This window comes from Neltuma alba, unplaced genomic scaffold (assembly GCF_004799145.2).
Source record: "Neltuma alba isolate B1F8T4 unplaced genomic scaffold, ASM479914v2 tig00012922_pilon, whole genome shotgun sequence".
NCBI lineage: Eukaryota > Viridiplantae > Streptophyta > Magnoliopsida > Fabales > Fabaceae > Neltuma > Neltuma alba.
This window is the reverse complement of record NW_021637289.1, coordinates 62,734-76,892: the sequence shown is the minus strand read 5'-3', so window position 1 is coordinate 76,892 and position 14,159 is coordinate 62,734. Positions and strand designations below refer to the sequence as shown.

Below are 14,159 nucleotides of genomic sequence, written 5' to 3'. Positions count from 1 at the left end.
TTGGTCTCTTAATTTTAAAAAAATATTTTTAGTTATTTAATGACTAAAATTATTAATAAAAAATGATACTATTAAGATTTTGAATATTGATCTCAACTACTACTATATTAAGTTTAATTTTTAAAATAATTATAATTATTACCAAAAAAACATTTAAAAGTGATGATTTTAGGATGATATAACTAACACTACAAAAAAATTGGCATGTTGCCGTTGAAAATCAAAAAGTCGCTGCTGAAAGTTTTCAGTGACAACAAAAAGTCGTCACCAAATCGTTGCCGTAATAGCTATCGCTAATAATTATCAGTGGCAACAACAAAAATTGCCGCTAAAACTAGAAATTGTTGCCACTAACATTTAAGTCGTCACCAAATATATGCTTTCAGTGGTGACAATAAGTCACCGCTGAATGCTACCTTCAGCAGCGACTATCAATGTCACCGCTGAATGTTTGCATATTTGAAGGAGTTACTTAGAGTTAATCACCATCAATCAACAAGTCATAATATTTGAAGGAGCAAAATGAATAGTTTATTCGAATTCATTTGTATATTTATACTATATTGATTCATATATCTAAGATATAACATTTTTTATTGCCTTTTCAAATTATTTTAAATGGGATCACGTGATTATGATCTCTTAATGACAACAAGAAATCAAGTTTAAATTTGTTCATTTGAAATTTGTACTCATCTAATTATATTATCCCCCTTAATTATATTATTTTCCACTCATCCTTCTCATGCAAATCTTCATCATCAAATATTATCACTTATTTAAGTACACTCACACTAATTTAACTATAATCATCTCTCCCTCATAAATTTAACTATGCTATCCCTTTCAATTATAATGCATTTCTCTCTCACACATCATCTCACTTTCAATTATATTTGAATTACATATTACATATCTCTCCCACACACTTTATCTATCACTACCTTCCCATCTTTCCTTGTCTCTCAAACTTACATCTCTCTCACGAATGCTTACACCCCATTCCTCACACATATCCTTAATTCTATCTTACATATATAATTATAACACATCTCTATCTCATACACACCCCACCCGTTCTACCTCCTCCTTTCTTTCTCACTCACTACATTATCTCTCTCACACTCTCCCCCTAACACAATAATACATTAAAAAAAACTTTAGTTATTTAGAGTTAATTGTATCAATAAAAACAATTATGATATGAATATAATAACCTTTAATAAAAATAATAAAAGAAATTTGAAAAACACTTTCAACGGTGACACAAGATAGTCGCCATTGAAAGTATGTTTCAGTGGTGACATTTTGTCGCCGTAGAAAGCACTTTCAGTGGCAACATTATTTATTGCTGCCAAATGTTGTATCTTTTAGCGGTGACCACATGCAGTCACCGCAGAAAGTCCAACATTCAGCGACGACTTTCATGTCGCTGCTAAAAAGTCTCACTTTCGGCGGTAACAATAAAAGCCGCCGCTGAAAGTCATACTTTCAGCGGCGACTTGTTTTGTTGCGCCAAAAGTGAAAGTGATTTTTTTTTGTAGTGTAAAAATAAACCTTTTAAAGTTAAATGACTGAATTTTTCAACTGGAAATTAATGAATTAAATTGAAAACTTATATAAAATTAAAAAACTTAATTTATAATTAAACCTAATTAAAAATGTGAAAATTCTCTGTTAATAAATTTTCAAGTCTTATATACTACTCCTCTTATTTGAAATGTAAGATCCATTTTATAATGTAATTATATATTTTTAAATTTAATACAATCGTTCGATATTTACTGAGTCAAATTCAATTATTATCCCTGATAAATATTTCGACATGCTTCATTCATACAAATTTTACATATGGTTTACTGTACATTTTTTATTAATGCATTGAAAAAATATTATTGGTTTCTTTGGCACAAAATAATCATTTGTTCAATTTTACATTTTTAAGTCGACGACGCAATACTGGGATATACCAGTACATTAGTACTACTAGCTTACATTAATTTCTGCATAAACCACTATAACTTGGTTTATGTCTTAGAAAATGGAGTAATTTTTCTTTTTGGCCAGATAGAAAAAGGAGTAAATTGAAGTTTTAACACCCACTACAATCACGTAAAGTTATAATTACTGAACTCTGAATCTGTCGCAAAATGGTTTTTATTATGAACTTAAACGGTAGTCAGCAAGGTCTGTGACTGAATCTCGTAACGAAAATTGAATTTTTGGGAGTCATCGGCAGACCAAATGAAGATGCCATGAAGTTTGCCGAGGCGTGAAAGTCGAGAACACGCTTCAAAAAAGCCATGCTCTGGTTTTAAGCCGCCACTTTCATCTGTACCAAAACTCACCAGCACCTTCCCTCCTCTGTAATTCCTCACTTGCCTCTCCAAGTGTCCCATAAATTCACCTACGGTCGTCCCTTTGGGATATGCATAGAACTGAAAGTTGACGTAGTCTATGAGATGCCCATACTCTCTCCACAAAGCCAGGTAATGAGATTGAACTGGTTCGTCATCGTACGGTGCTATAGAAACAAACGACACAGTCCTACTTTGTTTCAGGTAGTATATAAGCTTCCCTATGCACTCAGCAAACGTATCAGGATCTGCGTTGAAATGTTCGTAGTCAATGTCGATTCCGTCTAGGTGGTTGGACTGGACGAGTTGGGTAATAGAATGGATTGCGTTTCGGAGCCATGAATTAACCGAAGTGGGTTTAAAGAACACTTTTTGTTGAGCTATGGTGTCGCCTCCGAGGCTCAAAGCTACTTTAACGTTAGGGTGGGAGGACTTAATGGAAGAGACATGAGAAGGGCTGAGATTTCGTGTGTCCCAGTAGGGCTTAAAATCGCCATTGGTAGGGCTTGGAGGGGAGGTTGAGTTTGTGTAATCAATGGCGAACGAGAGAATGAAGTGGAATTCCACGGTGGGATTTATGGGCACGTCTGAGAACTTGACGTTCTTGCCTTCGGCTCCTATGTATTCTCTGAAGAGCTTTGGCTTTGGTGCTGAATGCCCCAACGTGATTCCGGCAAAGAGAAGCTGGAACATAACAAGGATAAAGGGGTTGAGTAAACTCATGGTTATTGGTGAATGAAGATTTGTGTTGCGTTTGGGGTTACTTATGCATGCAATAAGGGTCGACTTTGGGTTTCACCAACAAAGCCTTCTTGTCTTTTCGGCTTTCTTAGGTGTCGTTTTGATTCTGGGAGGATCATAGAACCGGCAGAGCCAACAAATATTAACTCTTCCGAAACTAGACGCTCATTTTGTCTCCTTTAAATGTTCCGTTGATTACGATGGAATCGTCATATAATGCAGATATCCACACGATTATAGTTGGCGTGCGTGAAGTAAAATATTCGCAGGCTAATCCATAACCATCGGCTCTGATCTGAATCCAATGCGAGACGGCGAATCTGGTTCATGAAGCCGAAGGATGCATTGTTCAATCACTTCGCATGAAGTGGGGTGATCCAAAATGAATAATGTGGAATCTCAATTCCTATGGTATCTCTGAACATCATTGCTTGCATCACAGATGCTAATTTGGTCCGCAGCGGGACGGCAACGGCCTAACATTTTGGATTCATGCTAGCCTCCTCTAGTTTTTTTTTTTTTTTCCCGTCTTGAATAATAGACAAAACTAAACTGTGGACAAGCAGCTTTATATATGTCACATATATATTAATATATAGTTCGCAGTAAAAAAAAGACCTTTGCTTGTGGTAGACACTAAAATTATTTGCTATATATATATATATATATTGAAAATATCCCCAGCTATATATAGTTAGATTCCTATAGCTGACAATCACCCGTGAGTCGTGCCCCATCGTCAGTTGTTCCAAATGGTATTTGCAGACAGCATCATGTTTGCCCCAACCACCCATCTTTATTTAATTTTCTCCTCCGATACCAAATAGAAGAAATTAAAATTTAAAAAGTATCGTCATAACTGAAAGGTGTAACTTGTTTCTTAAAATTTAAGAAGTTGACGCCTCCGTCTCCTTGAACTGGTCTCTATCAGTTCAGCCAGCATATATAGTTACAAGTAGAAATGATTCTTTTTTCAAGAAGGTCGTGATCCTGAAGTATTTAATTGGATTAACCTCCTGTTGGCTTAAAGAAAAAGGTCATGGAGGTTTATTAATTTTTCCTCTTTCCTTGCCGGTCTGACTAAGTCACGCTGTCACAGTTGATGAAAATGAGAAATATGCATTTTTTCCACTTGCTTGTCTTGCTCTCAACTCTCAAGCCTCCCATATTTGTCCGTTTTCTTGCCGGCCCGACTAAGTCATACCGTCATAGTTCATGAAAACAAGAAATATGCATTCTCCTACCTGCTTATGTTTCGCTCTCAAGCCTCCCATATTTGTCCTCGGGCACTTACGTATAATCTCATATTTGGTTGTAAGTAAAACATTATTCTAAATGTTAAAATATCATGAATATCTATTTTTTAAGGGAAAAAAATCCTTTAATTGGAAGGAATGATATATGATAATAGTATGCGAATGATTTTGTTTGAATTAATAAAATTTAAAATAGTTCGTTTTGACCCTGGAAAATTAGTTTATTGTGTTTGGTGTTCAATTCTTTTTAAAGGGAGAATGACAGTTAAAGATGTTACAAGAAAGTTGATATCGAAATAAAGATTTTCAGTGCTGAAATATGAGGAAAAACGAGCAATGAACCTTATATTTGGTATCAGTCTTTTTATAGGATTTTGAATTGTTATTCTCTCTCTTTTTCAAATAATATTTTTCCTCCAGGTTTTCATTTCCACTAGAAATTTACTTCTATAATATATGAATTATATTGGTAGTAAAATCAGTTTTCCAGTTTCTTTCCATCATTATCCCTTTTTCAAAGCTTTATGCGACTCTCAAAGTTCTAATGGCATCTTCATACCAAGTGGATGCTAATATCAGTTACATGAAATGTGGAATGAAAATAGTAAGTAAGCGGCATCAAAATGAGGGGAAATACAAGTGGGTCAGGAGTTGAGAGGCATCAAATCTCAACTCAATCTAAAAACACAATATTTATACATATATAAGTGGAACGATATATAAATTTGTGTTTTTTAAATTTTGAGATATACTACCTCCGGTCCTAATTATAAGAGCTAATTGACTAATTTGAGAAAATTAAGGAAGTAAGTTGAGTTAGTTATTTGTCCTAAATAGGTGTTGTATTTCTTAAAATATCCTTGTCAATCAAGTGTATTGAGTAGAACTATCACTGCTAGAAAGGCTACTTTGGAAAAAATGTATAAATATGAGAAACAAAGTAGATTCGGATCTTATATTTAGAACCAAAATAAAAGTCAAACAGGGTCTTATGTTAAGGACCGGAAATAGTATATTACTTATTAAACCCAATCATAAATTCGAATCCACTCACGCTAAAATACCTTTAACGTACATTTATGATAGTTCTTATTGAGGAACTCTTGAGAGTTAAGATTAAACACAACACCCCAAAATCATAGTATTATCGGATCCAACTGCAACTGACATCAATAGATGAATCGTCATCATGCGGAAGCAAAACTATTCCGCAAAACTAAACTTGGAAAAATTAAAAAACTTATACATATTCGTGTCTCCACAACCATGATCCCCATTTTTTTCATCCAAGAAAAAAAATAAATGAATATGTCATGTCATAACTCATAACTCATAACTCTTAGAACTATATATCTGAGCAATATGCTATTTACACGGCTCTGTCTTTGTCCTTCCTAATTGAGAGCAGTAAGAGGTAATCTGGAATCTCTCACTGACAGAGCAACTTCATATGATCCAATGTGTTTAACATCTCCGTTTGCCAGTTTTGGAGATTTTGCATCCCAGAACGACTTTAACAGCTCCTCAAATGGTGGGGTTCTTAGTTCTTCTATGGATGATATGCTGGGTAAATTGAATGGTCTCTTTCTCGGTGTTGAACAAGATGGTTCGTCCACCTGAATGTTAAAAAAGATAATTTAATTTGTAAACATTAGAAATTGAAATACGGGAAAATGCCGCTTGAATTCTCTTACCATGTATTCGTTCAGAAGACAATGCCCTGCGTTCTCAGTTATCTCTACAATTTTGTGGTGATGGACACCTTTCAGTTCTCTTAAATCGCCACAGCATGGAGTAATCATGGAGTTTAGATTGTCACATGCATCGTGGTCAAGTTGTAAGGAATCTGCAAGTGTAAGAATGTGTAAGAAAATTCTTGTCAATTAATATTCATGGTGTGACCTAGTAAGAAAATTCTTGTATATGCGTAAGAATGTATGTGAAATCAAATACTGACGATCAACGGATGAATTGATATCCTTATTTGCTATCTCTACATCTTCAAGTGTAGTCGATACTGCACTTGAAAATCGAGCACGTAACGCTTGATTGGCTTCTACTCCTTGCCTGAACAAAGAAAACATTCAGAATTAAGTAAACATCAAATTAAGACCGCATTCATCTTAATAGGGATCATAAAGCCTACCCCACTATTGTATTCACAGAAGCAGCGTTTCTCTTCTCCAAGCTAATTAGTGACTCTTGCGCGTTCCTCCATTGTTGTGCACCAATTTTTGCCTTGCTGAGGCTACAGCAGTATAAACAGTAAGTTTACAATAAACATAAAAAATGTAATAGGTGATGGGTCTGGGCTTCCTTCCCAGGTGTGGAGAAAAACCCAATATTTGGAGCCAATTTGAGTCTCACTTATTAAAGTGAAGAAGGGGCAGATTAGGATAAGTGCGAGATGTCTTATTAGAGCGAGAAGAGCAGACATTCCTATACGAGAGTTATTGAGTTCGATCCACGGCCTCTGGTTAGGGTATTTTTCACCTTTTTCATTCTCTATACTAAGCTTGTAGCTTTGGTTGTTTGCACTTGTTTGTGTATGTGATTGAGAGTCTTCTATAGTTTTAATCATCATGGAGCTATTTTTCTTTGGTCTATAAGACCCATGATTTTTACCCTTATATCGAGGGTTTTTTCACATCAATAATTTTGGCGTATATTGTGTTATTTGATTTTTACCTCGTGTTTGTTTTATTTATTTAAAGATTCTTGCAAGTGTTGAGAAAATATTACTGCTTTATATGACTTATAGGCTTGAGTTGTGCGTTTTTCCGATTAATGGAGGCAGAGTATGTAGGTAGGTACGTACCAGTTCTGAAGGACCTCCTCAAGGTCCTTCTTTCCAGATTCCACAGCAGAAGTATCTTCATGGTAATTGGCTTCCGTTTTTTCCATGTGAACTCTCCATTCTGCTTTGACAGATGAAGTGGACTCTTGCATGGTCTGTGTCTCTTGCCGCAGCTTACTGGTTCTACTATTGGCGCTCTCCCGAAGATCATTAATTGACATTTGAACCTAGAAAATGAAGCAAAGAGTTAAGAATATGGAAACAATATACGAAACAAATAAAGTTAGCGCAAGTTCAAAAGCTACAGATACCAGCTTCTTCTTTCTCGCATTTGAACCCGCTATCATTTCTGCCACTTTCTCTAATAATTGCCTTTCTTCATTAGCAGTACACTCCTATATAAATTAAGGTATGATAAGAAACAAAGTTAAAAATGAAAAAAAGATGCAGATCCCTTCAATCATTATTCCTTGCAACTCAAAAGAAGCTGGGCAGTCACCTCAAATTTCTTTTCCAGCTCGCACAATTTCTGATCGTTGACGACTTGTGCATCTTCTAAAATTCGGGTTAAATTGGATGCATGCATGTCTAATGTCTCAAAGAAGTTGACTGTTATTTTAGATATCGTACGTGTAGTGTCCACTGCTCTAGCATGTGCCTGTACACAATACAGAATAAATTTACGGCATCTTCAACCAGATGTTCGCCAAGTAAACTAACAATCACATACCTCTCGTTGTTGTTGTGCATAAGCAGTTAACTTGGCCTCTTGCTTGTGGAGACTATTTTGAAGATCATTAAGTAATGAATCAGCTTCTGAGGCAATTCCTTTGAAAAGCTGGATCACATAAAATGAGTTACATAAAAGCGAGAATTTCAAGGACAATAATTTATAAAGAGTATGATAAACTTACATCCTCCAATGCGGATGAGTGCTTGGCTACCTCAGAATTCAAGTCCTCAAAAGTTAACTGGTTATTTTCTTTAATCTCCTCAGCTAAATTATCCAAAGCTTTCATGCCAGAACCATGCATGTTCTTCAATTTTTCCACCCTTACTCGAAGTTCCTCAGTCGCCTTCAGAAGCATACCAAAACATGAAGCTTGCAGCACTATAAATTTAAATATAAAAATCAAACATAATTTGCCTCCCTTGGAACCTCACCTCTGCCTTTGTTGAGACAAATGATTGCATATCTTCCTCCATGTCCTTTAGCTGCTGCTCTTGTTGCATTACAGATGTTGCAACGGTCTTGTGCAAAACTTCAAGCTGGTGAGCTAACTGAGACTGAAATTTCTGAATGAGTATTCTGTTTCCATCTTCAATTTTATCTTTTCGTTCTAATGCAAGAAAAAGCAATTTATGAGTATACATATCCAAGATGTCAACTGAGGGTTCCTCCTTTCATAGAAGCACCGTAAGTTAAAACACCAAACTACTTGGGAATGATGCTAACCAATTTTAGCAAATAGGCTGGACACATCAGATGCTGCATTCTGCAGCTCTGCTCGTAGCTCAATTGCACTCTCCACTAGTGCTTTCTCTGAAAAAGGCATGGATAATTGTAGGAAACATCCAAGTCTAAATTACTTACTAGAAACAGTTAATGAAACTCTGCCATTTAGATAAACTCCAATTAAAATACCCAGTAGCAAATAAGAATAAACTTCACTGACCAGATTTCAGTAGATTTGATATCAGAAATTCCTTTTCCTTGATGGTTGCATTAGCTTGTTTGTGCTTTTCCTCAAGATCGAATAATGATCGTTCAGTTTCGTCTAAATTTTTCTGAGGTTACAGACACCAAAAGTTTAGCTCTTGAACAAGATCAGAAAAATGTAGAACAAAAAGATTGAACATAACCGCCTCGTTTGATCTCTTACCTCTGTTTTCTCAAGTTTATCACTCAATTCAGCGGTTAAAAGTTGCTGAGAATTGTACAGTTCTTGAAGCTCCATCAGTTGCTGCTCACATACGTCAACATGACTCAATGCCAAAGCAATCTTTACAACAATGCAGGAATTAATGATTATGGCATAGCATATACCTTATCCTTAGAGTCTCCTTCAAGTTCCATGCGCTCTATCTTTTCAGCCATTGCCTAGAAAACATAGAAAAAGAGTTAGCATTAGCAATATTTCAAAAAGCAAGTCTTAAAAAACAAAATCCATATCAGAACAGACATAAACAGACCTTCTTCTCTGCCTCTTCAGTAAGGTAACGATCACGTGGTATGTAAATTCCATTCTTCTCTCTAGCAGCATAAACCTCTGTGAAATAAAAGACCCAAAAAAATCAGCATTGAAGTGTCAAAGGTAGGGAGCGAGAGGGCAAAGTGAGAAACAGAAACTGTATCAATCTGAAAACGGTCAACAACCTTGCTTTAATCTGTCAATCTCAGAATACAAATCCTTAATGAGTGCAGATTTCATCATCTTCTGATTGATCTGATAAAGCAATAACATTCAAACTGTTAGATGTGTTTTATCGTAGAAAATCCAACTTTGATAAGAAAGATTAGTTAGCCAGAAGGGGGAGCCACTATAAGACTCACCTCAGGTTTGTTCTTAATATTTTTGGCACGATGGGCATAATCCAGAGTACTAAGCGTTTCTTCCAGACAATGGATGGAAGGTGATATTGTGGCAATAATGCAAGTCTTGGTTTTACCTCCCAAGGAATCTCTCAACAGCCTTGTTAATTTGCTATCCCTGTTAGACAGAAAATATTGTCCAAGGTTATGAAGAAAATTAGAAGACATCAATGGGAATTATCTGATAAATTGCATCTACATATAGGCCCTTACCTGTATGGAACATGACCCGAGTGCTCAACTAGGGCATTAATCACACGGCCAAGTGTCAGCAAGCTTTTATTTATCTCGCCAGCCTCCCTTGCTCTCCCCTGCAAGTAGTCTTTTTCAGTCAAATGCTATAGAAGAAGGCAGATAGATAAGCTCAGAAATGAAGGAATTACTCTCAAATTATCACAATACTAGTAACCGTCCGGTCTTACTAAACAAGTAGACAACATATGGATTAAACGATTCCAAATGCTATCATTCAAATGAACATTGACCAAACTGAAGCCAAGGTAGCTACTCAATACCTCTCTTGCACCAGAACGTGATATATTCTCAGAGCCAGCAAGGTCAACGAGATTCAGTTTCCCACATTTGATCATTTCTTCACCCTCAGGAGTACATTCCTTGATGTGAATTGTGATAGAAAATATTGAGTGAGAGCGACTACTTTGTTTGTTGAGAAGAGTTTCAGCTGTACGCCTTTTTGCAGAACCTTTTTCCAATATTTTGTAAATTTCATTTGCTGTGCAAACAATCTCTTCTTCCAAACCTCTAACAAAAACACCTCCTTTTCCATCCTCCATAAGAGCTATAGGCTTTTTAGATTTATCATCCACAAATTTTGAAGTTTCCTCAGGAGCCAAGAGATCTGTTATCTCCTCATTGTAAAGCTCTAAAAATGTAACCTTCATGTTATACTCTGCACTTTGAGCTTCTAATATGTCAAATATCTGTTTAACGGCTCTTGGGATGACACCAGCATCATTTGGAAATTCTCCGTTCTGTGGACATGAGAATATAATTAATGGATTTAGTACAGAAGCAAATAGAAAACCATATGAGGAGTAGACAGCGTGAAAATAAACTCAATAACCTTCTTTCTTGCTCCCCCTTCCATTGTATATGTCTTCCCTGTTCCTGTCTGGCCGTATGCAAAAATTGTGCAATTATAGCCTTCGAGCACTTCATATACAATAGGAGATACTGCCTGATCATACAGTTCTTTCTGCTGAGACGCAGGACCAAAGACCTAGATCAAATAAACGGAATTATGATTAATATTATTATTGAAAAAAATTGTGATAACTACATTGGGCAACCAAAGTTAGATAACAGAAAATAAGTAAATTCTTTGTATTTTACATTATAAAAACCAGTAGGAGAGTGAATAGAAAATTAAAGGTCTTCAAATTCAATTCTCCAATGTTAAGTCTTAAAAATATGAATGCATAAGAATTCAAGAAAAAAACTCTATCTGAGTCTCCATTTAAGTCAGAAGAGTTCCTTGAATTTTGCAGATAGCAGCCATGAAAAAGACAAGATTATATATTTCCGATTCAATTATTCCCGCACTAGACCGGTCAAAGATGGAAAACAATGCGAGAGGCCAAAGAAAATAAAAAGTAAAAACTCAAAACCTTGTCGAACGCAAAGGTTCTATCGATCTGCTTGTTGGCAATGTTTTGTACTGCTGAAACTTCCCTTCTGCCCTCGTTACATGAGATCACAACCGGTGTACGTAGCCTCATTTCATCCTCACTCAGTGGCCTGCAGTTACAAAATTAATCAGTTTACGAGGGAGAAAAATAAGCTCAATCAACTCAACTTTGATTCCGACTCACCTACAACGAACAAGGACCTGCACATTGACGCCCTTGTCTTTATCATGCTTATGACTACTTGAATTAGAATTAGAATCTGCAGATCGCAGATCTCGTACTGGCCTGTCAGTCGAACGTGGAGTCTGCGACGGAGACAGTGGTACTAATCCTCCTCTTTTCTGCTCCATCGCACTGTAACTTCCAATCTCACGGACCTTGCGTTTTAGAACAACTCAATGCACACTAAATGCAGATAAAGAAGAAAATTTCTATGAGGGAACTGTTTTTATAAATCAAATACCTGGTGATCCATTATTTTTCAATATGAATATGATGAAATATTGAAGTAAAATAACGATGGATCAAAATGTCTAAAACGTATGGATCGAAAGGTAGTAAATGAAAGCAAGAATAGAGAGATTGAAAACACAGTGGAATTAAAAATCCGAACTCACAGTGAATCAGAACTGCCAGCGTTGAAAGCGAATTCTAGTGCTCAAAACTTGACGAATAATTTTCAGTCAGAAAATGGCAGCGATTCTAGAATTTGTAAGGGAGAAATCGTCAAGTCAGAGACTGCTGAGGGGATTGAGGAGTTTGTATAATATATTTAATATCACGGAGAGAAAGAGCGTGTGTGAGGAAGAAAGAGATGAAGGGAGACTGTATTATCCTTGGAGTTAGTAGCTAGATAGTAGATAGGCAGATTGAAGAAAAGGGAGTGGAAATATTATTTCAAAAATAAAAACAAGAGATTTAAATTAAAAACGAAAGCAATCAGTAAAAAAGAAGAAACGAAAATGAATTGGGATGATAACGGCGTCAAGTTGTTCCGTTACTCGTAATTTCCGACCGTTATAAAAAGGACAAACGCCGAACAGAATAGCGGCCAGTTATCTTTCTTTGAAAAATTTTGAAATCGAAGTAGCGTCTCCCGAGTCCCCTAATCCTACGTTTTTCTCTCTCTGTCTTTCCTTCAACTTCAATTGTTTATAATGGCACTTGTTTTCATTAATGAATATTAATAATTAATTAATTGTTCTAAAACAGCTAAAAAAGCTCAATAAAAATCATTTTCGAAAAACATAATTTAAAAAAACATATTTATATTGGGGAGAAAAATATGTCACTTAATATTAATAAATAATTTATTTTATATTAACGTCATGCGCCGCATCGACCAGTAAATATAGTAAATAAGTAACAACTGTGATAAATAATAAATAAACAGTTGGGTTGATGTTAATTAATTGTCCGTTCTTAGCCATCTAATAAATCAATCAATTTTTTGACTAAAATGATCAGGCAAGTTTACTTAAATTTAAATTTTAAGCCGGGAATTAGAAAGATTGAGAGATAGTTCCTATTATTGAGGGAAGCAGGCCCCCCAATAGCATGCCAAAGGGGGCCACCGCATAATTTGTTGCATACTTCAAACAGCCGCACCTCTATACACGAAACAAAAGATTAACACAAAAATATGTAGTATATTATAAAAGGTCATTTTCAAAGCACAACAGGGCCAGAGACAATAAAAGATTATAATAAAAGGAAAAGAAAAATATGGCTTTACTGCCTCTGAAAGATTAATACCACCTCCGATCCTTAATATAAGATCTCGTTTGACTTTTATTTTGGTCCTAATTGTAAGACTCCAATTCACTTTATCTCTCATATTTATACATTTTTTTTTCCAAGGTAGTCCCTCTAATAATGATAAGGATATTTATTACAAATAACTAACTTAACTTATTTTTTTAATCTTCTCAAATTAATCAACTAGCTCTTATAATTAGGACTAGAGATAGTATGTATGTACGCGAGAGAGAACGCCATATTAATAATTTCAGTTCTTCGTGTAACAAGAGGATTGATTCTTTCTTTACCATTCCTTCAAGTAGTTTTGCCTTTGGTGCAAAATAAAAGTTATAATTAAGTATACATATATCCCATCCAAGTTTCAACATTGCTTATTCAGTGCATTATAAGCTACTGCTGATTTCTCTGTGGCCAGTCCATTATCTTGTCAAGCTGAATTTGCAGTGATACTTAAGGTTAAGCGTGCAAGGAAGAAGGATGGAAAAAAGGGAACGGAAGGCTGATGGTTAAGAAAAGAAAAGGAAGAGAAGCTGAGAAAGTGGGGTTGAGTGTGGTGATAAAGTTGCCCCACTTGATAAAGAGAGATGTGAGAGGGCACATGCTTATGGTTTCCATAATTTCATATATCTCTTTTTCGTTTATTTTTTCACTTTCACATACCTTTCCTATTTATTTTATGTTTTCCTTAGTATCAACTTAAATATTATTAACGGACAAACTAGTTTGCGAGCGCTGTTGAATAATAATTATTGCTAAGTACGTGTTTGAGCAAGTTTGGTATCAATATAAGAATAAATCATGGGTTAATAAATGTACGCTTGATTGATAACGATTTAGCTCATCTTATTAAAAGGAAAATGAAACACATAATATTCTTTTCAGTTTTTGTTCTTGTCGCAGACATTCGTGTTTGTTATTTTATGTTACTACTATCACATTGAATTAAAAACAATAATCACTCCTTTCCTATCCGTATTGTTTTCATCGCCCACGTTTTGCGTATCA

The 14,159-nt window shown here is 35.5% G+C and overlaps 2 protein-coding genes across 2 annotated transcripts; both read right to left on the bottom strand.

The window, feature by feature from the left end:
• Window positions 1–2,168: 2,168 nt before the first annotated feature.
• LOC114732681 (chitinase 2-like) lies at window positions 2,169–3,080 on the bottom strand. Its single transcript, XM_028920017.1, has one exon. It carries the CDS (start codon window positions 3,078–3,080, stop codon window positions 2,169–2,171), a length of 912 nt encoding a protein of 303 aa, XP_028775850.1.
• Window positions 3,081–5,415: 2,335 nt separating this feature from the next.
• Window positions 5,416–12,218, bottom strand: LOC114732675 (kinesin-like protein KIN-5D). The gene is made up of 23 exons (XM_028920014.1): window positions 12,011–12,218; window positions 11,577–11,798; window positions 11,373–11,502; window positions 10,829–10,984; window positions 10,260–10,736; window positions 9,958–10,055; window positions 9,706–9,862; window positions 9,529–9,598; window positions 9,345–9,421; window positions 9,199–9,252; window positions 9,035–9,115; window positions 8,828–8,939; window positions 8,608–8,694; window positions 8,316–8,491; window positions 8,066–8,227; window positions 7,882–7,989; window positions 7,651–7,809; window positions 7,463–7,546; window positions 7,173–7,378; window positions 6,501–6,602; window positions 6,312–6,421; window positions 6,049–6,200; window positions 5,416–5,970 (listed from the first exon to the last, which is right to left on the bottom strand). The coding sequence occupies exons 2-23, from the start codon at window positions 11,741–11,743 to the stop codon at window positions 5,749–5,751; spliced, it is 3,147 nt and encodes a 1,048-aa protein (XP_028775847.1). The 5' UTR covers window positions 11,744–11,798; window positions 12,011–12,218; the 3' UTR covers window positions 5,416–5,748.
• Between the last annotated feature and the right edge of the window lie 1,941 nt (window positions 12,219–14,159).